The sequence below is a fragment of the Calonectris borealis genome, chromosome 3 (assembly GCF_964195595.1).
Source record: "Calonectris borealis chromosome 3, bCalBor7.hap1.2, whole genome shotgun sequence".
Classification (NCBI taxonomy): Eukaryota; Metazoa; Chordata; class Aves; order Procellariiformes; family Procellariidae; genus Calonectris; species Calonectris borealis.
Genome location: NC_134314.1, coordinates 110,635,946 through 110,663,065, shown reverse-complemented (window position 1 = coordinate 110,663,065; position 27,120 = coordinate 110,635,946). Strand labels below are relative to the sequence as shown.

At 40.5% G+C, this 27,120-nt stretch overlaps 1 protein-coding gene across 1 annotated transcript in view; it reads right to left on the bottom strand.

The window, feature by feature from the left end:
• The window catches only part of ALK (ALK receptor tyrosine kinase), a 316,153-nt gene that overhangs the window by 103,687 nt on the left and 185,346 nt on the right, over positions 1–27,120 (bottom strand). The window contains exon 5 of the mRNA XM_075147934.1: positions 593–720. Coding sequence (XP_075004035.1) covers positions 593–720 — 128 coding nt within the window. The remainder of the gene's footprint in view (positions 1–592; positions 721–27,120) is intronic.

Below are 27,120 nucleotides of genomic sequence, written 5' to 3'. Positions count from 1 at the left end.
GCGCTAAATTTACACACTTGAATTGGTAACAGAACTTGTATTTAAAAAAGTAACCCCCATTAAGGTTGCCCATTATTAAAATTCCATGCACTACATTGAGCTATTAGGGGTTACTCAGCAATAACTGCTTTGGAACATTGCCAAAGAAAGGCGTACTTTATTAGAATCAAGTTTTCCACAGTTGTTTAAAAAAACAACTCTGAAATTTGTTACCAGGAACATCAAAAAGATGACTTGCAAGCTATCTGTCTAGGAACCACTCATCTGTTCTACTTTCTGCTGCAGAAAGTGAAGTTGTCAGGCATCTGGCAAGCCAGGATGAATACTGCTTTGGTTCTCCCAAAATGAAATTTTCCTAGAAGTTCTTTCCATAGGGAAAAAAAATAAATCTTGTTCCTTCAAGAAGTTAAAAACTTCTAAGGCAACATTAAAAAAACTCTTCCCTGAAAGGGACCCTATTTTTTTATTTAAACGATTGATTTGATGAGAAACTTTCATTCTGTGAAGGTTCCGTAACAGCCAGACATCATGCTCCTCTCCAAAAAGGCATCAAAAGACTGTGAGCTAGAAGCAATAAAATACTCTACGTTACCTGTACTGCAGTTCTTCATCGCAAAGGAATCCACAGCTGCTATGCTCTTGTTCCCATTACCAATGTACTCCAATGAGATCCGAAATGGTTTCTCTAGATGTCCAACTCTCCTTTGAAGCAACACCCATCTGGTCTCATCATACAGTGAGAGGAAAGAACAAAGGAGAAGAGTGGTAAGGAAGGCTACTTTACAAGGACCAAAACCCCCAAAGCAGCAGCTCCACATGTGGCTAGTCATACTGTGCCTCCTACCCCAGCCCTCATTCCCCTCACAGTGCCCCACAGTCAGGGCCTTTCCCTCCCATGGATTTTGCAAAAGCAAGCCTCTAAGCACCAAGATTTCCACCCAGCTAAGATGTGGAAAACCCAGCTAAATAGTAGTTTATTGCTCTCTTCTGTCACACTTCTGTGCTCCCGGATTTCTCACAGATGTCTGCCTGCTGTTTAAAAGAAGCCTAACTTTCTTTGCAAAGCAAGCTGTGAAATCTGTAGCGTACATGCACACTCTCTCTAAATATCACTCCTTCTGCTTCTCACCGGCAAAGTCTCTTAGTCACTCAGGCAATTAGCCAGTCTCCAGGGCTTGCGCAATAGCTGTAGTTCCCAGCACCGCGTCGCTGGTTGAGGTAACACGCTTTGCTTCTAATGTGGCTGGCTGGAACATTTACACGTGCATGAAGCATTACAACTAAAACATGCCATTTCTCCTTCCTCGCGCTTCCGCCCCCCCACCTCCTAAACAAACAAATAAAAAGTCCCATCAAGTAAATCAAGGAACTAAGGAACTGGATTAGCAGCCCTGGAGACTAACATCCATGCTCCAATAGTGTTTCAACTTAGTCTGCTTGTTGCCAAGAGTGAATGAGAACAAAAGGTTTGTATGAGCTTAATTTACTCTCTGAGACACTAGAAGACATCAAGGCCTGGCTGTCTTTAACATCCACCTTCTCCCATCTCATCGGTCTGCTGCTCCGCCTGAAACACCTTGCCAGCCAGCACAAGAACTACTCCTAGACCCTCAGCTCTTACACATCACCTCTGATTTAACTTTCAAATGTTCTGTGTCCAGCAAGACATGTCTAAAGGTAGATAGTAAAAATATAAGTATCTGTCTCTTCTCCAATGTACTGGAATTCTGATCTGCAAGGAAAACTTTAAGGAATAAATACTTGTATGATAACATGCTCTGGCCCATTTCACCTTTCATCCCTGGGCACAGGCTGCCAGTAAAACCACTTCTTGACACCATTTGTGAAGGGCTGCTTCCCAAGAGGCATGTATTACTTTGGCAGTGATACAGAGCCCATCACCCATTTCACCCCAGTTTATTCAGTGCCTGCTCGCTGAACATAAACATGATCAGAGACAAGAGATTCTGCAAAGCCACTCAGTCACTACTAATCCACTTTTTCACATTTCTCTTCTGTTACAGGAAAAAATGCAGCACCAAGAAAAAAACATTTATTTTTAGCGTACTGTACCTAGTCAGCTGGAGCCAAACAAGACAACAGGGGTCTAATAAAGCCTATTAGGAAATGCTCTTTACAGCTCCAGCTGCGATTTTTAAAAGATCAGAACAAAAACTTATTGTGTTTCCTTAAGTTGCTTTCAAACACCAATATTAAACATTGTTGAGGAAGACTCTATTTCTAGTTGGCATAATGGGTCATGGGCAACACATTTTTTATTGGTCTTACAAAAACGTTTTCTCATCAAGTATCCCCATCACCCCCCAGCGTATGGGTTTTTGTGCTTGTATGTGGGCTGTGCACAAGAACATATTTTTCTTTAGGGAGAGAACCTGCTGGAACATATGTCCTGAACAAAAAGTACACAGTTTATCTGGCATCCATAACAAGAACCACCTTCTCCAGAAGCATGCCAAAATTTGGATGTTATCAAGTTAAGACACACTTCTGAAAGGAAATATAACAACATATGTGTATGACATTTGCACCAACCAACCACCACTTTTGCCTGCTACAAGCATGGATCAATCCCAAATTGCAGACCCTACACTGCTACCAGCTAGGAGACTTTTTTTGCTCCAGAGGTAGACACACTGTTTATCTCATCAGGGAGACACCAGTGTCATTACGTTCCACTGAACTGGACAAAATTTCCAGCAGGCAAGGAAGCTGACAACAGGTAGGTATGTTAGGGATCTAAAGAAAAGTCCTAAGCAAGGGTTGCATAAAGACCCTGCCAACAGCTAACAGTTCAACTTGCAACTCAGAGAAGAAAACGCTGCTTTTTAATGATTTTCTAGGTTTCTTCCTCCCTCCTTTTCCAGCGAGAAGAGTGAAACTAGACTGCTAAGTTTCATTTTTTTGTTTACAGTTATTTTCATTTCCACATCTCATTTTCCAACTTCTATGCTTGAGGTTCCCGCCTGAGAAGGGGATGTTGGCATCCTCGCTCCTTTTCCGTCCCCCTCCCCCAAACAGATAAATCTGCTTTTACTGAAATTAAATAAAATAAAGCATTCAGAGTATTTTAAATGCCTAGCTTCTGTGTATGTTATTTCTTTTGATGTCATCTCAAGTTAGGTATATTATAGGGATTAGAGGATACAAACTTCCCTACAAAGAGAGTAAAAAACCACCCTAGGTTTAATTTTGCTTATGAAATACAGAAGCATCTGTATGTCATGAAAATCGTTCTCCTCAGCTTCAGAAGACTGATGGATTTTAATTCCAAGTACGCAGTGGCTCTCAACAATGATTTCCATTCCTGTGCTACTGCTAACCCTCTGGATAAATGTGCCAGGAGTTTTAGGAATTGCTTTTCTGAGTTACTGGTGCAATAACTTTAGTTTGAAATTCTCAGGCCTCTCATAGTTTACCACAGAAACTTTATTAACTCCCAGAGCTGTTGCCAAGCAGGTATTTTATATCACCGCAATGCAAGACTGGAAAAGGCAGACTCACTCAAACCCAGATTCATTACAAAATATATTCATATTTTGTGGTACAAATTCCTACAATAGGTTATCTGAGATTCAAAGATTCATGTGCAAAGAAATCCCACGTATCAGCCTCTTTCTTCAGAGACACGAAAATAAATGAGCCAAAGATGACACTAACTGGTGGATTTATCAGGGATACTAAAAATAGCTACTGGGTCAGTAGAGACACCCGCGGGCAAATTCGGATGGGAGTCGATTCTGCTGTCATTCCATGGCAGAATAGGGACTCTAATCTCCAGACTTTTCCATACAATACCCTGTATTTAACAGACCCATACTCATTTGCAGATCCTGCCAGGAAGCAGCAAGATCGACTTCAGCATAAGTGATACACATTAGATGTTAATTAGTAGTAGCTTTATTAAATTTCTATTAGTGGCCTATATGTTACGAACCTAAATTTAGAAAGCATTTTTAGCAAGATAACAGAAAAGCTACTTCAGTCATCTTTTGAGATGGATGGGGAAATACCATGCGTGGAACCTCTTCAGGCTGAAATCATGCTTTACCAACCTGATAGCTTTCTATGCTGAGATGATCGACTTGGTGGATGAGGGGAGCAGTGGATGTTGCTTATCTTGACTTTAGCAAGGTTTTCAAAGCTGTCTCCCATCCCGTCCTCACTGACAAACTGATGGAAGTACAGACTATGTAAGTGGACAGTGAGGTGGACTGAAAACTGGCTGAACTGCCAGGCTTAGAGGGTTATCATCAGTGGTACAAAGTCCAGCTGGAGGCCAGTCACTAGTGGTATAACTCTGGGCCAATAGTGGGGCCAATAATGTATTCTATCTTCATTAATGACCTGGATAATGGGACAGGCTGCAGCATCAGCAGGATTCCAGCCAAATTGGGAGGAGTGGTTGATACACAGGATGGTTGGGCTGCCACTGAAAGGGGCCTTGATAGGCTGGAAATTTGGGCCAACAGGAACCTCACGAGGTTCAACAAAGGGAAATGCAAAGTGCTGCCTGTCATGGTTTAACCCCAGCCAGCAACTAAACACCACACAGCCACTCGCTCACTCCCCTTGCCCCACAGTGGGATGGGGAGAGAAATGGGAGAGTAAAAGTAAGAAAACTCGTTGGTTGAGATAAAGACAGTTTAATAATTGAAATAAAATGAAGTAAAATAGTACTAGTAGTAGTAGTAATAATAATAAAAGAATATACTTGAAATAAAATGAAGTAAAATAGTAGTAGTAGTAATAATAATAACAAATAATAATAACAATAAAAGAATATACAAAGCAAGTGATGCACGATGCAATTGCTCACCACCTGCCAACCGACACCCAGCCTGTTCCTGAGCAGCGATCGCTGCCCCCCCGGCCAACTCCCCCCAGCTTATATACTGAGCATGACGTCATATGGTATGGAATACGCCGTTGGCCAGTTTGGGTTAGCTGTCCTGGCTGCACTTCCTCCCAGCTTCTTGTCCATCTGGCAGAGCATGGGAAGCTGAAAAGTCCTTGACTACTGCAAGCACCACTTAGCAACAACTAGAACATCAGTGTGTTATCAACATTCTTCTCATACTAAATCCAGCACACAGTACTATACCAGCTACTAGGAAGAAAATTAATTCTATCCCAGCCGAAACCAGGACACTGTCCCTGGGGAGGAACAACCCCATGCACCAGCATAGGCAAGAAAGTGGTTTTGTAGAAGAAAACTTGCAGGTCCTGGTGGACAAAATGTTGAACGTCAGCAAGCAATGTGTCCTCAATGACAAGGAAGGCCAATAGCTTCCTGGGCTGCACTGGGAGTAACAGATCGAAGGGGTGATTCTTCCCCTCTATTCAGCGCTGGGGAGACATATCTGGAGTGCTGGGTCCAGTGCTGGACTTTCCAGCACAAGAAAGACATGGACTTACTGCAGTGAGTCCAGCAAACAGCCACAGAGATGATAAAGGGACTAGAGCATCGAACATACAAGAAGAGGCTGAGAAAATTGGGATTGTTTAGCCTGGAGAAGACAAGGCTCAGGAAGGATCTTATCAATGTTTATAAGTTATGGGAGGATGGAAAGAAGACAGAATCAGACATGGTATCCAACAAAAGGACAACAGGCAAGCACAAAGCACATTTGCTTGGATTGAAAGACAAGAAATTCCATTTAAACACAAGAGAAAACTTGCTTACTCTAAGGGTGATTGAACACTGGAGCAAGTTGCCCAGAAATTTTATGGAGTCTCCAACCTTGGAGATATTCAAAACCTGACTGGCTACGGCTCTGGGTAACCTGCTCTAGCTTACCCTGCATCGAGCAGGGAAGTTGGACTAGTCAATCTCAGAAGTTCCTTCCAACCTCAACCATTCTGCAATTTTGTGAAACTTAGGTCCCAAAAGCAAATTACAACAGATAACACATTGCTCCTGTTATCCTCTGCATAACCTCCAAGCACTCTACTGAGTGATGAATCAGACTGGTTAAGCTGACAACCACAAGGACAAAGGCATCGGTTACTGTGCACATAGCTATCATCTCTGCACAGCCTTCAACATCAAAACCTATTTTTACCACAGCATTGGCCATAATAGCCATGATGATCTCTCTAGATACTGCTTCAAGCAATAAAAAAGACCGCAGTTTAACATCTTAATTCTTTATGCTGGAAAGCAAGACACTATATTGTATTGTTTAGGCACTGCTCAGTGTCTTGATACAGCAGTGCAGATCCACCCAACAGGACCTTCACTGAAGTTACAGTAAGAAAGAAGTTGGCTCAGATATCTAGAATCTACAGTATACATAGATTTAGACAGAAACTGATAACACCGTGGTCTTCAGTGACAAAGTAACTCAAAATCCTACATCCAAATATTTTCAAACTTTAGACAAGTTCAGACCTAGAGATATTATCTAGAGAGAATTTGTTGCTTAAAGAAAGCCTGAGCAACACCCAGAGTTTCTCTTATGTGGCTGTATCGCTCTTCTCCAAAACAGAAAACGGTGCTGACAGAACCTGAACACAGTACACGGGCTGAATTTTCAAACGACCTTCTGTATACTCATTCACACTCCTTAAGGTGAAGAAAACACCTTGGGCCTTGCACAGCCCTGCAAGGGTTAGATCCTGTTAGATCCTGAACAAGCCGAAGTACTTCTCTGTAACCTAACCTTTCTTAAACCTCCCATCCATGACTCAGTTTGCCAGGTACCAGGTTTTGCTCCCCCGCTTCGATTTCACCCAGCTTCAGAAGCCATAATCCAGTTTTCATGGAAATGTAATTTCCGAGAGATATTTATAGTTTAGACACTCTTCAGTTGTTCATGCAGCATGTAGCTTTAGGAGGAACACATTCCTGATTAATTCTAATCAATACACTACTGCTTTAGATGCCATTTTGCATGCTCTTCTGGGTAATGCCAGCACTGATTAATTGCAAGTACAAGTCAGGATGCTCTCTTAGAGGCAAGGAATTAAAAAAAAAAAAAAGGTGCTAGAACTCTCAAGTAAAATTTCAAGCCAGAACACTTGCATCCTGCATTTGTCTGTCTTCATGGATAAATGATTTTGAATCCAATTAACACACACATAATCATTGGGTGCTCTTTCATCCTGCTAAAGAGGGGTTTCAAAATGCTTGATTCCAGCAAGCTTTGGGACTTCAGTCTTGACATCTCATGTACAGCAACCATCTTTGTGACCATTCTCCAGACATCCATCTACATCTGGAAGGTGGAATTAATTTCCGTGCCGTCAGCCAGCCTGACACCTGTCTGTCACCTATGTCTTCAGTACAGTGCACTGCCAGTTTGCACCGGTCTCTAGGCATAAGTTAAGTTTCACCCAGAACACCATCCCAGCCTGGCTCTGATAAAGCCACTGCTTTCTCACATTTAGAGGCCAATTTGAAAGCAGAAGTCTTCAACATATGAGAAGAATATGGAAACAATTAGCAAAAAAACAAAGAAGCGACCCTTAAATCCTATTGCCTTATATATAGTAAATGAGGGCTAAATGCACTTGAACTGTGGTGTGGGAAATGAAGAGCTGCATGGCCCCTCCTGGGTCACGATTCAGCTTGTGAGCTCCCAGCAGCTATTAATAGGAGGCTGAGGGAAGACAAGAACTTCGAACTATCCCCTCTCCTTAAGAAAAAAGCTCTCTGAATTCAAGCTGTGTTTCACTCTCTCATCTCTACTCGCCACAGAAAAAAATTGTGGAATTTAACAGACTTCTCATACCTAAGTTGAGTTACAGTGTGATTTTATTTCTCCAGGTCCATGCTCTCTCTCATCTAAAATACTCCTATTGTTACCAACACTTACCATGGTATGCCTGGGAGGAAAATGCAATGTATCTCGGCAAGGACTTAATTTTATCTCTTTGGTAAAAGGCTCAGTGAACTTTTGGGAATTACAAAATTAAATAGTAATAATAGCAGCTGCATCAGAGTATTCCACATCAAAATCCATATGCGGCACAATAAAGGTAGTGAAAAAAATTAGAAGCTGATTTTTGAGAATGAAACCTTGTTAAAGGCAGAATTAAAAATTATCAGTAGGAGTCCAAAAGATAATTTTCCCCCTTTACTAGATGAATTGGTGAAAGAACATAACTTTCTCCATCCTGCATGCTATTGCATAATTATACAGGAGTTTATAACAGGTTTTAATCTTGCCTCCATACTGCTCCAGACTTTCTTTTGCTTCAGCAATTAATGGGCACTGCACAAAGGAAGAACCAGACTAGACCTTTTCAGACTGCAGCAAACAGAAAATTAAAAAATAATTTCAAGAAAATGCCAATACAATTCTAAGAGGCAGGAGGAGAAAAAAATAAAATGACCCATAGGAGGCTGTGTAAACTCTTTTCTCATTAGTTCAAACAATACAATACACTGTCTTGTAATTACTTTTAATTATCAACTTTAAATTAATTTCAGTTTACTGATCTTAAAATTACTTAAAAGATATCAGGGCCTGAATCTGATGCATGATGATACAGTCTTGAAAAGGATGTACTTTCTAAAATGGCAACAAATAAAGTTACTGTATATTAATGCAAGAGATTATTTAGCATTAAAGGAGATAATTCTTGATGTGCAATGCAGAAAGTTTGTAACACAAACTCTTCTGCTCATGGATCATTCTACTTAATAAGAGAAAGAAAAGTGGTATACGTTTTACTCTATTGATTTAATGCCAGTTGTCTTTCTACCTTTTTCTATGGCCTTTTGCATAAGCAAGACGTAACTGTTGGTGTTAGGTTAAATACAGTTAAGACCTTTATTAGTGTCATTGGATGAGACCTTTAACATCCCTGTGACTGGTTCCAAGAATGCTTCCCCACCCTTCCCTCAAAATGCCTTTAGAAGATGGCTTCACAAAAGTTTTGCCACAAAAAAGATTAAGTAATTGTAATGATTTTCTTTCCTTTTACTCTTTTAATGCTTTTAAGATGAAACTAATAACATCATCCCCACCCCAAGAAAATGCTCTGTAATTCTGCTAGGTTTGACTGTGCTAGGTTTGACTGATGACTCAGACACAGTGTGTAATTACCTTGCCTAGAACCGGAGACCAACAAGATTTTGGCTCCAGACTGCAATGATATCACCTCACGTGTGCTGGGAAGGAAGCTAACTCTGCCCTCCTTTTAGGATTGCAATGCTGGGCTCTTTTGTACAGCTACTCTACGGAGAATTGTACAGCCGGGGAGATATCGCAATATGGCAGAAATTGCTTTAGGTTTCAGTGAGGCACAAGTAGCCCATAAAGGATATTTTTATGTTATATTTATTTTTGGATAACTATGAAAGTTTGCAATTAAGCCACTAGAGTTTCACTAGTAATAGGATCTCCTCCTATATTTAGAGCATGCTACAAGACCACAACACAACTCCTCTACATGGGAAAAGTTATTAAAACAGCAGAAGATAAAACCTACAGAAAAATATATTTTCCTGTTAACTTCCATAGAGTTAAAAATATTAATTTTTTTGGTATCTCTTGCCTGAGTGTCTCTTAGAAAAATCATTGTTACAAAGATTTTGCTTTACTAACCTGGTTAATTGAATCAGGTAAGTAACTGAAGAACTGCAGCCTCACAATTAAATCCAATTCTTGTGATTAGAAATGAGAATCTTTTAATGGAATTTAATACAGACAGGCCCTGGAAGAAAGAGCACAGGCACTGCAGAGGGATTCAAAGACAGACAATGAAATTATGCTGTATGGTGGAGGGCAAACGTCTTTCCAACAGAGTAATCTGGCACCTTTGCGCTGGAACGTAACCCACTAAACGGCAGGGTTATTATTAGTTCACTTTTCCTTTCTAAAATGTCTGTGGAAAGAATAACCCAGATACTTATAGGGGTATTTTTGTTACTGACCATTCTGAAATGTAAACTTAATGCTACAGCCATGCTAAGAAACTTGTCTACTCAAAAGCTTTGTCGGCCAAGTGGGGCTGAGACATGAGAAAGCGTTGTTGTTCTTTTCAACGACGGAACCAATTATTTTAATTAGCCACTTCATCACATCCAATAAACAGTTCTGACTTTTTCGTGGGAGCTCCCCGCTGACATGACATGACTAATCACTCCAGTAAGAGACTACTGCAATTGCAGATACAGTAGAGCTAAAACAACTTGCCCAGAGGAATATGTTCATCTGGCACTGAACTTTCCTTTCTGTTCCCCAGTTAAACCATGCAAGGTGGAGCTTTCTTCCACCTCTTGAGAAGTACATGGCTGGTTGGAACTCTTGGGATGCTACAATTAGTAATCATATCCGAGATGTAGTATCAAAACTTGATGTGAAAAGAGCAACAGCTCAGCATACTTTTCTGATGCACAATGGCTCTTTAGTGTCACCTCCTCTTGTAGTCCTCTCCCTATTTGCGTATGAGCTTGATTACACTTCCTTTAATGAAACTAACACTGCCAAAAAATGAGATTTCACTGTATGAAACCAAATTGCAATAACTGCTGGCAGCACGTAAGCCAAGGCAATCCCGGCAACATTTAGCATTCATACAAACCATTACATCTTTAGATGCTTATACAGACCTCACAGCCCCTTAGCAAAGAAATCAAACACCTCATTTTTCAGGTGGGTGAAAAGGAGGCACAGGAAGGTTATATGATTCATTTAGTCAATAAATAGATGGTAGAACTAGGATCAGAGATAAAAATTTCTGATTCTTATTCCTATGTCCTAATCCACTGCATCATGCCTCTTCTGATGAAGGTAATTAAATTTCATGCTTCAGGGAGTAACTTAATTGTCTTTGAGGATCAGAAGGAAATTCCATCCTTTTAACCCAAAGTACAGCACTACTTAGGTGTGCCAAAGAGTAGTTTTCATTTTTTACTTAAATATTGAATGTACAAAGTAATCTAATCTTAATTACAGTCAAGTACAGTCAAGGCTTCAGAAAGACAGGATGTCTTTTCAAAGAGAAGAGTAGTGGCAATGTATTCTGAAATAACTGAGTTCTCAATAGCCATGTCTGGGAGACCACTTAAACTGGGATTTTTACCTCAGCACTCAGCAATGGCTTTTCACGACACAGCTAAAGGGAAGTATGAATATTGTGCCTGCTCACCATCTATATGGTGGAATAAAAACCATGAAAGATTTTAGGTTCAAAGGCTGAAAGAGTGGATGAGAGGAAAGGTTTTACTTAAGAGAACAGCTGTGCTTAACTCTGTATCCTTTAGGGATATGCTGCAATTATCTAGCAGCTTTAATAAACTTATTTTGAAGTCTAGGTATCAATATATCCAAAGAAAGATTAAGGGCTAGATGAAGGACTGTTTGGATCATAAGGTTCAGAGGGATTTACAGAACATCTACTCCAGGCATTCCCGTGCACTACAAGACAGTCCTCAACCTCCTGTAAGAGGCTCCTAAAACCCATTCATCAGGTCAAACCCTATAAAAAGCTGTCTGGTTAGAAAAAAATAGCCTGACTGGATTTCAGAGATTCCCAGAAACCAAAAAGGCTGGCAGATAATCCTGAGCAAATGCCATCTTTCCCATAACTTCAGTTATTCACAGTGTGGGCATATGACTGCCCACAGAGGTGGGCATATGACTGCGTCAGGCATAAGGTGTGCTATATGCAGTGCAAAATAGGTAAGTAAATAGAAATAAAACATGGTGCAAAATAAATAGAAGGGAAATGTCTCCCATAAAACTGTACAATACAGAAGATGTCTATACATAAGCAACGTGAGGGATAGCATGAAAGGAAATTGCAGGGGTGAAGATGAAAGATGTATTTCCTGATGAACAACTTCCTCTTCCAATTTAATTTGCTTCCTTCAAACAGACTTTTGAAAGAAATGACTCATTAGGAAGGATCTGAATGGGGAAAGATGAGGCTTGGAATGCAGGAATGTTGTGTCCATTATTGCTTATGTAGCGGGTATTATAACAGTTACCCTGTTGGGGAAGGGGGCCTTTGAATTATATGACTCAACTTTGAATGGAGAAAGATGTTAAAAAAAAAAAAAAAGAGAGTGACTAAAACAATCACCTGGTCACTGTACTCAAAGAAATGGAAATTGGAAGGCCAGCATCTACTGTCAGAGCAAATGGCACATCAGAAGTCAGACAGACCGTACTACTTAACAACTGAAACGTCAACTTTAAAGAGAGAGAAACGCCTTGAAAGCAAGGTGTGCACAGCTTTCAACATAGCAGCAGTCACAGCAATGCTATCGTAGTTGATAACAATGTCCTCACTATCTTACTACCTTTGGAATATGTATGAGAATAACATCTGCTGTGTAGGTCCAAATAGAAGAAATGTTGCCTACAGTCAAGACTAACTTTTGCCAGACATGTTGAGCCTGTTTCTGTCCCACTAATCTCCCTCTTTAGTATTGGATATTTCTGAGAAAGAGAATCGTAACAGGCCATGCTGAATATCCAGAAGGGAAGCCAAGAGTAGCCAACCACATCTGTCACTGCCTGGAAATACAAGTTTAAGACACTGTCTGGGATCTCAACTCCCCAGAACTTGGAGTGCACGAATGTTTTATTGAGCTCGGCATACATTTGCCTGTTAGTCTCAACATTTGGCATACACACTTCCTTTCAGCATAAATAAGAAAAGCCTTGACAAGGAACATGCATAGAAAACAGACTCCACAAGATGTTCTAGTGTAATTTACTGGCTCCTCACAGTCAAATAAAAAGGTACCTAAACCAAGAAGCTCATTTCCTTGGGTTATATTGCCAATGAAATTGAAGGTGTTTTTGAACAGTGATTTTAAAACAGCACAAAAACATGATGACTATCTTTAGTGTTTACTGATAAAGAAAATACCTAGGCCTTTTCATGCATTCCCAAAACACAGCAGTCCTGATGGTCCTGTTCGTCTCAGTATCACATTAAATTGTTTTTCAAATTCAAGTAGTCTTTTTGTTTGTTTGTTTTTAAATGACATCAGTAAATGCAATTCAATAACATTTGCTGGGATAGCTCTTGCCTTTAGACAGCATTCTGGGAAGGAGACCATGCACACCAGCATCCTGGAAAGCTCAGAAACATGAGCTCAGCCTCAAAGAGCAAGTCTGGCTTGCAAGCTCACCCATATTAGGCAAAGACTGGAAAGAAAACCATTCCATGATTCCCTCACAAGGCAGAAATGGGGCAAAAGGTCCTTGCTATGATAGTCCAGTGTGACTTCAGAAACATTGTGACATTTCTGTGAGCTTAGGTATAAAAAGGTATACTTGGTGCCTGAGGATATTATAAAGCTCGATTAAGTTAACAATACCAAGCTCAGTGAAAAAGGCCAAATCAATCCAGGCACCATTCCTAGGGTCTGACTTAAACCCTATTTTGAATATATAAATCAAACTCTGAACAAGAATGAGTTTTGCTCTATGAACCCGCAACAACCTTTGAGCACCTCAGACAGCAAAGGCTGCAGGTATGCAAAGTATCTGTGCAGGGGTACGTACTGTCAGCTCACCTTCAGGCAACATAAACTGGGTAGCAACACCCAGACTGCATTTCCTGACATTAATAATCTGTTTCATGTCACATCAAGAGGATTTTTCAACGTACTATTTTCTAAGATGGTTTCTTTGCTGTTCATCCTCTCCTGAACAGAATATAACCATAATCTGAGTGCTGCAGCCTGACAGGGAAGATATAGTAAAATTTCCAGCCCCTTCTTTCCTCCTTCAATGCTTTCCCACATGGGCTGCCTGAATACTTGCTTCAGAATAGGATTTTGCCTTTTTCATCAAAATTTAGATTTATTGACTCTCAAAGTCTCACAATGACCTCTAATTTTCTGTAACAAACATAACCACAAAGCTCTCAGGCTCCGTATCTGCCAAGAACAATCAATACTGTTGAATAAAAACAAGCCTATGGACCACAGCGGCCCTTGCCTCTCCCTAGCTCAAAGGTTTTATGCAGTTTCAGCTTGTTCTTGGGTAAACCAGCTCCTGGGTAATTAAGAGTTCAGATGCTCCTGCACAACCTCTTTTTGCATGGGTAAACTGCCTCAGGATATACCAAACTCCAGTCACAAGGAGGTTAAAGCTGCCTGCGTCTGTAGGATATGCTGAACTGAGCAATGGGCCGGAAGCAAGATGCCATTAGGCTAAAACTCTACCACAGCAGTCAAGTGATTGCGTTTTAGTCAGTAACTCCATCTCCGCCACAGCCCTACCAAACACATCCACATTAGCCACTGCCAGCCGCATCCCATCTTTGTCATTAGCCCACACTAGGATGACTTTCTGCTGATTAAATGCATTCATCTGACACGACGACAAACTCTTTTTTTCTGGACAGTAATTCAGAAATAGGCTGAATACAAGGATAAGAAAAAACAACAGCAAAGGAAGGTATATCAAGAAAGGCTATGGGTATACTTGAGCTTCTGTTGGCTGCCTGAAGTTTTAAGGCCTTAACAAGGACTGCAGCAGCAATTTAGCCCTTTTGCTGCAGTCCCAAGGCAAGGAAGAAATGGGGGGCTGCAGAGCAACCACTGGCCTGCTGTCTTCATGAATTAGTGTGGACCCCTCCCAGTGCTCTGCTCACTTACAGCACAATTCCCATAGGCTCTTCTCTGTATGCACTAATTTAAAAATCAGTGCAGAATGTAAAAATAACAACCTTTTGGCCTAGTAATATTTTACATTCACTTGTAATTTAAGTCATTGAGAATAACAGAGAATTAGGATGTCTGGTATTGTAGGTAAAGTGAATTTAGTCCAAAGAGCTTTATGGCCTAAGAGCAGCCTTCCCCACACCGCCTCCCTTTTCTTCTCCTTTTAAAAACTGAGATTACAACAACACGCTAAAAGCCATAGCAAATTCTCTTCATTAGTTCTATCTAGCAAGTGGCTGTGTTTGAGATTCACATCTACAGAAAAAGCCCAGAACGTGCCACAGATCCATCAACATTTTCGAAGGTGAATGAATAAAGTACTTAGAGAGCAGAGCAGCTGTTTCAATTACAGCATTAGCAGCCCAAGCCCTAAGCACTCAGTGCTCCTGGAAACCCAAGGGCGGGTAGGGAACAGAGCCATCTTTATGGATTATAATTAAAAGACCAAGGCCAATTGCACATTCAGAGCAAACAGGCAGCAAATGCTTTGGTTGCAGTTGGTCATTTTCTGTTTCAGCCTTCCAGATTTTTGTTTTTGCTTTGCAAATGTGAACAAACCCCTTTCAGAATATGCCAAGTATGAGCAACCCCAGCATTCCTATCCTGCTGTTTATATGTTTTGCAATTTCTACTTCATGAAAAAAAAAAAAAAAGATTTAGGCACCTTCTCCTCTCCCCTCCTACTTTCACAGGGACAGGTCTGTACCCTGAGGTGCTTAGTGGATGCAAAATGTTCATTTCCAAGCAGGTAATGTCCCATGTAAATCATCGCTCCGTTGCAACAAGAGAAATGGTGAATCTATGTATAACATTTCATGCCCGCTGATGCAAACCATGTAAATTCAAGAACTTGCCTTATAACTTTTGTTAGTCAGACATCTAAGTTCTCAGACAGCAATGATTATACAGAAAATAATGGAGTTGGCTCAAACATACACAGAGAGATTCCTCCCTTGAGAGAATTTCTGTTCAATCACACACAATCGAATGGACAAAGAAACCAAATTCAATTTTACTAAACTCTGACTAAACAAAAAGTCAGTTTTATTCCTCTGACCATACTGATATACCAGCATAATGTAGTTACTTCTGGAACGAGACCTGTCAGTGGTTTAACAGAGCACAACAGCATAATGTAATACCCTGAGTTTGAACATGCGGTGCCAGGGAAAGGCACTCTGAAGTCCTCGACATACCACTAAATAAAGGTTCATGATGTCCACTTGTTATGAAAGTGGGGAAGCAGAGATGCAACACACAGGAGTCCACCACAAGACTCTGCTAAAGGCCCATAGAAATTGCAGCCTAGGGTCAAAGCAGTGGATGTGGCAACCTGCCTGAGCAGCTACACTCTTCCTAGGATGGATGGATGGGGCAGGCCCTCTTCTGCTAGAAGCCCTGAACTCTGTCTCCATAAACATCCCACTTCAGTTAGCTCAGACATGAATTTTCCCAGTGGAAGAAAGATTTCTCACACAAGGAGGAATAGCTTCCAGATACTTTAATAGATGTTAGATGAATAGCTTAGATAATGACAGTATGGACTGGAGCATTTGACACACAAGGAGAGGCTGAGAGAGTTGGGATTGTTTAGTCTGGAGAAGAGAAGGCTCAGGTAGCACCTTATCAATATGTACAAATACCCTGCTTTGGCTCTGCTTTCAGCAGGGGGGCTGGACTAGATGATTTCCAGAGGTGCCCTTCAACCTCAACCATTTGGTGGTCCTGCACAGGTAGAAGATGCTCCACTGACTAAATTCCTCTGTCTTCACTGCTGTTTTCTTTAAGAAAGCATTCTGAATTACTGGTGCTCCCAGATCAATCGTACTGGAGGCTCAAAGGTAACCACATCTTCAATTTTTCTTTTTCAGCTATATACTCAGAGCTTCAGTTGAATGAACCTAACTTGCACTGAAACAGGATACATGAATAAGAAAATGCATATTATTATCAGCTTATTGAAGTATTTTGTGCTTTGCTCTTGTTGATGTAGGCCTTGAAAATGCAAAGAGCTAGAAAAGCATCAAGAGCTATTAATGAAGCTTCTGTCAAATGTTTCAAACTTCGCTCCTGTCTGAAATTAATTTCAGAGTGAAAGAACCATTTTCCTGTTAAATGTGCAAAAGTTAGTAAGTCTCAAGCAGCCTTTCCCTGGAGGGAAATCCTTCAGACCCTTTTAGACATTCTGCTCTGTGCTTGGTTTACCTCGTACTTTGTTTTTCTGGTCACCATTCTCTATGAACAGAGGGGGAAGGAAGAAAGGAGAAAAGGTTATTTCTTCTTGTTACTTTGTTTTAGCAAAGGGCAACATTCAAAACTCTGAAATGTATACAGGTCTTTATAAACAGGAGACTGGAGAATATGGGCAGATCATATCCAGGCCAGAAAGTTCATCTGTTGGCAAGTGAGTCAAAGAGCAGGAGCCAGGAAGGGCAGAGGGGGAATTGGAGAACCATAGCACTGGCAAGCAATGAATCAGGCAGAGTACAGACAAGCACGTGGATAAGAGCAAGACGGCCAAAATACATGCAAGAGCACTAGCTGCCTCAGACACGATGCCCCAGAGGCAGCCAAGACTGTGACCACATTCTCACTGTGGTTATAGTTCGTGGTTCACATGAGATGGGAAAACAGGTGCTCTTTGAACACGTCTGGATAAAAACAACAGCCTAGCACAAGACAAACAAAACAGTATCTTTAAATACTTGAAGGCCAGCATGCACCGACTCTTTCTCTATGTAAACTTTTGCCTCAGCCTTGTATTGTTTTTCCTTTCCTTCAGCCTTTGGGTTGTCAGGGTACAGCCATAAGTCAAGAGCAAAGAAACACTCCGTGTGCTATTTAACTTCCTCTAAAGGGCACCAGGCAATCTGTGAAACATTTCAGGAAGAAAGTCACTGAAAAAAAGGAGAGTGATCTTTCCAGGGTGGAAAACCGAGCTGCACAAATTACAGTCCAGAGGAGACCTCAGTTGTTGTTCTTTTCCTGAGATAATCTTTATGAATAATCCTGTACTTACAACCTTCACAGAAATACCTGTTAATATCAGAAAGAGCATATAACTGAAACTTAAAGGCGTGAATCAGAAATCCTATCTAAAAATGCCTAAAGAAAAAAATACTATACCAAAAGGAGGTTTAATAGTGAATTTCAAGATCATAGTTTTCTGGGAAATGGGGGGACGGAGACGGGGACCCACGAGAAAGGAAAAAAAAAAAAAAAGAATGGGGACAAGGTGAAGACAGCAGATTAAAAACAGGACATAGCCTCCTGAAATAAGCAATCTGTGTAGAAATGGGTGAGACTAGTGAACTTCAGTTCATTTGGAGAGAGGGAAAAAAACAATTCCATTACAGTGGAGATACCAGAAGGGTGCAGACTAATGAATGCCCCAGCTCTTGCAATCCTAGTGATTGTTCCCAGTCTTATGTTCCTAACTTTAAGTCATATGTTTTAACTCAACCAAAAGCTGATGGTGATCAAAAGCTGTTTGCTTCTAACAGCTTTTTAGATTCAAAGAGTTCAGCAGGGTCAAAGCCTTCTCTCCCCCCTCCTTTTTAATTTCTTTTTCTTTTTTTTCTCTCTCTATTTTTTTTTTTAAACTGTCAAGTCTTTAGATTACCAACCCTGATATGGGTTTTCACCCTCTGAGGACAAACTGGACTTGGATGTTGCTCTACGATTTCAGCTGTGTCTCTAAATTCTACTGAAAAACACCTGCCAAATATGAAAAAAACCCAACTATTTTTATGCAAAAGAACTACAAAATTCACTTCAGTTCAATAATCTGTCATTTCTAAACTTATCCTGAAGAAAAGGTAATGACAATATGTGGATTATGCATCAGCAATGAAGTCAAGGTGTCAACAGAAAGGTTTGTATGGGGCCAGGGCAGCTGAGGTGACAGTCAAAAGAAGTCAGGCGAGACACACAGAGAAGGAAACCTTCTAGAGATAGGAACAAGTGACACACACAGACCTAACCGCAATAGACAAGGATGCTGTATTCATATTTATGTGATGTCTGATGAAGTACAAAAGATGAAGATTCATATTCTCACCCTAGCTATTCCTTCCCCATTTCAGGGCGAGGTTCTCTTGAAAATCATGCTGGGAGTCTGTGCAGACTGAAAACTAAATCTTTTTCTTGCCACTAAAAATTATTCATGTAGTTTATGGTTGAAACATACTGGCATTGCAGGAAGACATCTCTGAATAAGTTGAACACTTAGTCTCCAAAGAGGCTAGTTCCACTTAATGCATTAAAAACAGCTAAACAATGCCAGAAGCATACTGAATATCTGCAGTCTTTAGAGTCATGACTGAAGAATAATGAAAATGGGCATGACTCTGCTTCTGACCAGATCTAGGATTACTAACAGTTATGCTCTATTGCACCAACCACCACAAGTGGGGTAATGACAAACTGGGCAAGTATTTGTGCAAGTTTCCCATAAAGGTTCAGATTCCTTTTTAAATTCTTCTTTCTTATCTGAATAGATTTACGTACCCTTAGCCCTGATCCAGAGAAAGTTTCTTGATGGAGCCTTTGGAGTGCTGTAACAGAGTTTTCTCCTAAGCTGTTTTTCTTATGCATGTTTTCTTCATCTCTCTTCACTTGCACAGAGCAGAGAACTACAGCTGAATCATTTATATTCTGCAGAAGTGGGTTTCTGTGGGAATAATGTATGAAAGCAACAGGTGGCCAGAACAGCACTTTTAGATGTTCTTTCAGCTAAGCCTGCTAAGAAAGTGCCTGCAAGCTGACAATGTACAGCAGCTGTGTCCAGCCTGTGCTAGACACTACAACTTGAAACATTCAGCAAAAACTGCCAGCAGCCAAACTGAACATGCATTCGAAAAGTTTTCCTTTAACAAGCCCACCAGTAACCTACTAGGGATTCCATTGGCCAATTACTGGGGAAAGGCCTTCAACAGTATTACTCAACCTTACAGTCTGGTGTGGAATTAGAGATAAAGTCACCATTACCAACAGAATTTACTCTTTCAAGTAAACACATTAAAAGTCTCAGCTGCAGATGCGCCCTTCTTTTCAAGGGATGACAAAGGAAAGTTGAGCTGAAACTCTTCTGGCAGTGCAGATGTCTCTTTACAGAGAGAGTCTGGATGGGAGAAGGAATTCTCATCTTCCAAAGCATGTGAAAACAAAAATAATGCTGGGATACAAAAAAAAAAAGAACTAGTAAACAGTCAGAATCATTTTTCACCAAAGCTTCTCTATTTAGAACTATGTCACTCCATACCAGAATGAGAAGCAGGTATTTTCAGTAAAAGGAAAATTCTAAGAGAAAAGAAAAATTTCATGTCACGAACAATTATTTATGCCTATTCAGAGGCTCCTGACATGTGAGGATTCCTGGGTTCCAAAAATTTGTATTAAAGAGCAAAAAAGAAGCTTTGAATCTCAGCTTTGTAACAAAGAAGCAAAATTAAAATAAAATGATACATCAGTGGGCATTTACTATTATTTGGTTAGTTCCTTTGGATCCTTCAGGATTCAAACGTGTACTAGTAATTACATTTTTTTTTTTGCTGACAGATGACTAAATATAGGTATGTTCCTCAACATAATTTCACATAAAAAAATTACATGAAACTTCCAAAACAGGCAAACCATGAAACTGGCAAAACTCGGTTCAGGTCTGGATTCCACTAAATCAGAACAAATACTATTAGATGTCTATACTCTATTGCATTATAAACAATAATAGTTTTTAATAATATTGTTATGGTAAGAGTCCCCACACAATGCTGAGTTTTACAAATCGCTTTTCTTATAGCAACAGCATGATATGGTCTTTGAAAATGTTATGTTATTGGTAGCTTTGTGATGCAATTTATTCATTGGTGAATTTTGGCCAGCAAGCAGACTTTGCTCTTTTTGATTTTTCCAGCATCACTTCTCAGGGGAAAACAAACCACTTCCTGAGGCAAGGACATTTGTACTTTGATCAAAATTCTGTGAAAAGATAATTTTCAACGTATTGTTTGAGCCCACCTCTGCTCAAGAACCCATGCTGTAGGATGAAAAGCAATTTCCTGAGCATAAAGTCAGGCTTCACATCACTGACTTTTCCTTTAACAAAAAATTAATGTGGAAAGCTTCAGTATCATTTGCTAGCTTGCCAAGGTACCCGTTTATGACATTTGTTTGGTGCTTTTCATCCAGAGTTACAAAGACTCATTCCAAACGGGCGCTGGGTACGAGCGTACTGCTGGGTTAGGAAAAAGTTCTGCCTTTCACACTCTCCAGCGGGCAACCTCTCACCTTCGTGTACCTGACCGCATGCAGTCGAAACAGCAGACTGTTGGACTTTATACATGAGCAGGCGTCCAGAGGGGTGAACGGCCCTGTGCTCGGCACAGGCTCAGCAGGAGGTATTGGCCTATTGGCACCACAAGCTACTCAAACAGCTCTGAGGTAGGTGCAGCGGCTAAAGGCATCACTCCCTAGGTTGTCCCTGGTCCACCCTGTCTCTCAGGCAAGATGCATAGTAACTCCTCACATGTTCCTTGTTGTTCAAGATGCTTCAGAGTTTCCCCACTGTTATGCAGATTTCTCAATGGTAATTCTCATTCTGTTTGCTTAAAAGAGTATTAGAAAAAACAAATTATATCTATCTCAAAACAAGTGCACTTCTACTTTTAACAGAATAGGTTCAGTGAAAGTACCCAGTAAACTACAAGTAAATCTGGTGACAAGTGAAACAAACTGCAAATTTCAGTTTGAGTTCAAAGCAATTACCTTCGGATCAGAGATCCTCTTACATTTCTCTAGAGAAAATGAAATACCCACTACATGTTTAAGTGATGATTTAATTGACCAAAATCTTGAAATGCTTATACCTTAAACTTTGTTTTCAGGTGCTTTATTTTTTGCCTTGTACATAAAAAATGTGAAGTCTTGAGACCACTGCAGAGACACACAAATATTTCAGTAATTCAAGCCTAAGTGTTTGTGTCCTATCCTTCTGGGTGACTAACTCAGGGAATAATAGCAATGAAGTTTAGATTGTTAAAGCTTGCAAAAATTGACAGAAAAAAAATTGAAAAATGTTAAACATGTATTTATCAAAATACCATTTGGAAGATGAAGAAAGAGCATTGTCTGGCTCCAGTCAAATACACAAAACAAACGAAGAGACTGATTTTACAACTACCTCAAAAGATATCTTAAATGGTCTTCAAACCAAGGAGACAGAAAAAGAGGGTGGGAAGAATTCATCTCCACCAAGAACGTGGTAATACCTCAATGCTCTAACCAAGTCTGAGGCATCTCTGTGTGGAAAACATCGTAGAGAGATTGTGAAGATACACCTGCTCCAAAGTACTTGAACTATTTGGAGGAGCTCAGAAAAGGCTGCAGGCATGTCTCCTTCCTCTCATAATCCAGTACTGTCAGAAAGCATGTATTGGCATTGCTACTTCTCATGTCTTCATCTGCCATCCTGTTTCAATTTGAAAATCTATTCAAACTGATGCCCCTATTTCCCCAGCTTTTATTTGAAAGGAGAAAATAATTTGCAAAGTTTCACTTTGAGAAAGCTTTATGTGTAAACTCTGGTACAATATTCTTAGCCTACCTCCATCATTTTCATCTTGGTTGTGTTGGACTGACAAGCCTGGCCGTTATCTTCAGAGCAATTACAGCCTAGAGGCAGCACTACAAGTATGTGCTCATTGCCCACCAGCCTGACCCAGCTATGACCTTAACAGCAGCTTTTTATTAAGAAGCAGAAAGCAAGGTTGTTATCCAGCATCTCTTTATTCCTGGACCTACCCACTCGCTCTGCAAACAAGAGTGCCAAGTAATGTCAGGTGTAAGGGAGATTGCTGTGATCTGGGCACTAAGCGTAGGCTGCTCAAAAACCGGCACTGAGATGCGGTTGAACTTTACCCCAGATGAAGTCAGAGATGAACACACTTGCTTCACTGGGACAAGAGTCAGACAAATGTTCATACTTTTGAAAATCCCACCTGGGTTCATTAAGAGTTATGGCAAGTTCACCGATTCATTTCAAAACAAACTGAAGAGTCTTTGGACAAAAATAATTTTCTATCCGTGAAACAAATGATCAAGTGTTCAAAATCTTTCCATTTTCTTCACATAAAGAATACAGTATTTCAATGTTCTATTTAACTTGCAGTTGTTCTAACCTAGTTCACCAGGGAACAGCACACCACCTGATCCTGAACTTCACCAAAACACCCATGATCAACCAAATCAATCCATTAACTGCAGTACCTCATACATCTATATGGCACTTAAGCGTCCACCCACACACCAGAAAACTAACATTAGTCATAGGCCTGACACCTTCTAAATCCCTCAAAGATCATTTGCAAACTATGACTTACAGTAGCAGTATCTTGGAGCTCTTTGATTTAAGGTACTTAAGAATCAGACTCTTCCACCCCACAGCAAAAAGTTCTTGTGCAGTGAAGTGCCACATGTGATGTTATGCACCACAGGTGACGTTACGCAGCGTGGCTGAAAAAGCAAAGCACTCACAGGACATTAATTAGCTCTAATTGAGCTGGTGTTCTAACCTTTGTATAACACTAGTCTATGCTTTCTTTTAAACCTTTTCTGTGAGAAACCCCTCATAGGTAATCCAGAGCCAATCCTGCAAACACCTCTCTCCATCAGATTCTCTTATAATTAAGTATCAGAGAGGGCACCTGCTGGGCATGTTTCCCTCTACAATTCTGTGTTCAAAAAGCCTTCTGTTGTTAATCAGCCCTGATTACCAATCTCTTTGGTGCTAATTGGTGTATCATGCTGCAAACCACAGCTCTGGGAGACGTACAAAGTTTCAGTAAAGGGCATGGCCATAATCCCGGTTTCCGATCCACGTGGATCCACTCCAGCGCCACAACAGTTAGTTAATGCTAACAGTACTATAATTTGACAGAATGAAAGCAAATTTTGTCACTTTACAGAGCATTAGAACATATCTTTCTGTAACACTTACATCTTGCTTAAATCCTCAGGGCAGTGTCCTAAAAACAGAAATTTGATGCTGTCGGCATCAAACTCAGTGAGTGAAGATGTTGGCAAACACAGCTCTCAAAGCCATCGATCGGACAATGCTTCTCTGCTCTTTTCAAGTTTTGATTACTTCATGAAATTTTTACATCTTTTCTTCTCTCAGAATAAATGGCATATGTTGAAGAATTCTTTAAAAAAAATCACTTTTCCCTCTAGGGAAACAGTTTTCCCCTCTAGTAAACATGTACTGTTACCTTTAGTTTGATTTTTAAAACAGGAAAAACAAAATACTGAGAAATTCAATGTAGAAGGTGTGCTGTGTTTTTAACGGCAAAATCTCCCACAGTAGAGCAAGAACATAACACAGCAAAATAAAACTGGTTGTTACTGGAGTTTTTAGATTTTGGGAGCAAGGGGATGGGACTGAACATTTACCATCTTTTCCCAAGTCTGCCAGAAGCCATAAAGCCAAGTGCTCAGCTGGTATTTTATGTTCTACCAAGGAAAGGCTGGAAAAAATGTGCTGTACAAATTAAATACATAAGGGAGGTTACCCTAAAATAAAAGATCTTAGTTTGCAAGTAAATCCTTAGATTAATAATGTTAACAGATGCATTTCTACTTATTGTTTGGGAATTTAATAGCTCAATCTTAGGGAAAACAGGAAATAAGAAGAAAAGCAAAATTAACAATAATTACAGACAGCTTTAATTCATCATTACACTTTTTGAGTGACTTTGAACGTGAATCAGTGCTGTTACTGAGGCAGGGGAAGGTGGGAACTATTTGGTCCATGTCCCTTTCAACACAGACATAGAATTAAGCTACTCTAATTTGTGGTCCGCAATGAGTCTGTTCCATGCAACTACACTGAGGCTGCTTGAGGTCTCAAAGGTGCTGATAACAAGTGTTTCTCAAAAAATTTTCTTGTCCAAGACGCTGAAACACTCTGCTGGCTAATGCTAAGGACAGTCTGGCTAAAAAGAAGAGGACTTTAATTGAAAACCCCTTTTTCAGTTTAGACTGTCAAATCAAAATCCCATCTCAATCATCAGCGTAAGGGCATTCCAAACTGCACCCCTCTGTGATACCTCTTTTATTGTATATAACATACTAAATACGTGCAAGGAGAAACCAAGCAAGAGGGTGAGGAAGGCTCTGTTGATTGGGATATTCACCTGGAAGTCACTAATCTCCGGTTCAGCGAGTGTTCAATATTGGTTATTCAGACTGATAGTGTGGCCAGGAGAAATCAGAGCTGTAGTTCCAACACACTCTGGCATTGGCCGCGAGACCTTCTCTAAAATACAAGTTAAGTTTTGCCCCATCAAACTGCACAGATCTACTGGTAGTCAGAAGCAGTTCTTTCTGTCTTTCTCCTCTTCAGCATTTTCCTTCTCTTCCTCCTCTTCTCTTTCCCCAGTGTTGATGGTATAAGTAAGAAGAGAAGTGGATCAGCACTTCGGCAGGATCAGGCAATAAAACTGTCTTCCAACTTTTTTATTTTTCATTAAAAGATAATTATGACATTGCCTTTGTCATGCTCTTTTTACAACAGCCAAGAGGTTGAAAGCAAAAGAAAAGTTTGGTCACTGACTCATCTCTCTGTGAGGAACAGAGAAACTACAGAAGGTTTTTATTCAGGGGTTTTCTTTTGTTTCTTTCTTCTCTCCTGCCTGTCTTTCATTACAAGAGGATCAGGCCTTCCCTTGTGCTGTAAGGCTCGTTAGGTGGTAGGTTATGACTCCACAAAAGCTATAACCTTGCTGTACAAGCAGCCCTGAGGGAATATTAAGTCAGGAAGACACAAGGTTTATTTTCAACTCCTGAGAAACAAGGTTTAGAAAAAAAAAATTTTGCAAAAGCTGTCTTGCCATTCGTCTGAAGGCTGAAGAAGCTGCAGCTGTGGCAACTATGATAAGGAGGTGCCTCCAGACCAAAAGCTAAAGAAATAAAGATTTGGTTTTGCTTTTTTCTTGCCTCAGAAATACAATCCTATCCCTCCCTTTAGAAAGTGGCAGGAGGGAGGGGTGGGAAACTGAAATTCCCTTTAAAAGTAGTGAACATAAGCAACATGTTTTCTGCACTCATCACCTTTAAAATGCTGAGCTAATTCAATGCCCACCATGATCCCTGGGTGCTGCTGAGTTGACATGTAATGAAGGCGGAGGAGGCTGAAGAGATTAGGAGGGAGCTGCTGCTAGCACAACAGCGACAAGAAGGCCAAGTGCCAAACTGCTCGGTGGAGGCTCGGCTCGGTCAGCAACACGAGCTGTAGGCAAGCACAGGGAGGCCCTGGGAGGGAACAGCAGCTCTCAGGAGAGCCTCAGCTTGTCTTCACACTGCGTGTCCCTGTAACGTCTCCAAATTTGTGTGGTACAGAGGTGATACCAAATGCTTGCTCTCCTCTCTTTTTGGATCCAGTTACAGTTCTGTAGCTCTGAAGAGGATCGGCCCAAGAGCATACCCCACATATTTTGTCAAGGTTCTCCATTCTCTTCTAATGTCCTTTCCTCAAGTACCACAGATCACTGTACTGATGCAGGTAAAACGAGGAGACACTACGGATGGGGGCTGCGAAGCAGAGACTGATGACTTCAATCTGCTTCAGGGCTTTTAAACACAGAACGACACTCGTTATTTCAGCATTTGCTCAAGTCTATATTACTTTCTTGTTGCTCTTGCTGTTCTCTCCTGAAAATTGTGCTTGACAATTTCAAGGATACATTCTTCGGGAGTTCACATAATGTGCCTCGAGCAAGTCTGCAATGAAAGCCTAACCTTTCTCTGTACATAATGATGCAAGAGCAAAAAGGTCTACCCTACTTTGTAGGATTTTGTAAAGTATAGAGGGAAAATGATCTTATTTCATTCTCCTTCTGAACTTTTCAACTCCTGAGAAAATGATTCTGCATCTAGCCTGAACAAAAGTGTCTCAGCTGCTTTGACCACAGTGCCATGTTGTCTAGGAGACACCGGTTGATAGAAGGTATGGATGGCTCCCTCTTAGGATATCATTAAAGTTAAGCTCCTTTTGCAAGATGAACTTGAGTACTAAGGAAGAATAGTTTCCATGGGCAGCACAAGGAAATTCAGAAACTGATCTAAACACAAAGAAAATCCAGAGGGTGTTTAAATGAGTGTGATTTATACCACCATTTGACCTTCTCCTTGAACATATTAGCAAAATCTAAATTGGCAGATTCTCCAACGTGGAGTGTTCTTAACACTCTGGGATTCTTTGGTATCATCATTAACTTGCCAACGAAGCAAAGATTACCAACTGGTAATAGAAGTATAACAAAAAGCAGAAGAATACAATAAAGAATACAGGATAGGGGATTGCTATAGTTATATGTCAAAGTAGTCTGTCCTCTGCCACAGGATACACCTAAATTTCTGCTCCTTTGCACATACATGACAAATTCATACCCAGTTATATATGTTGA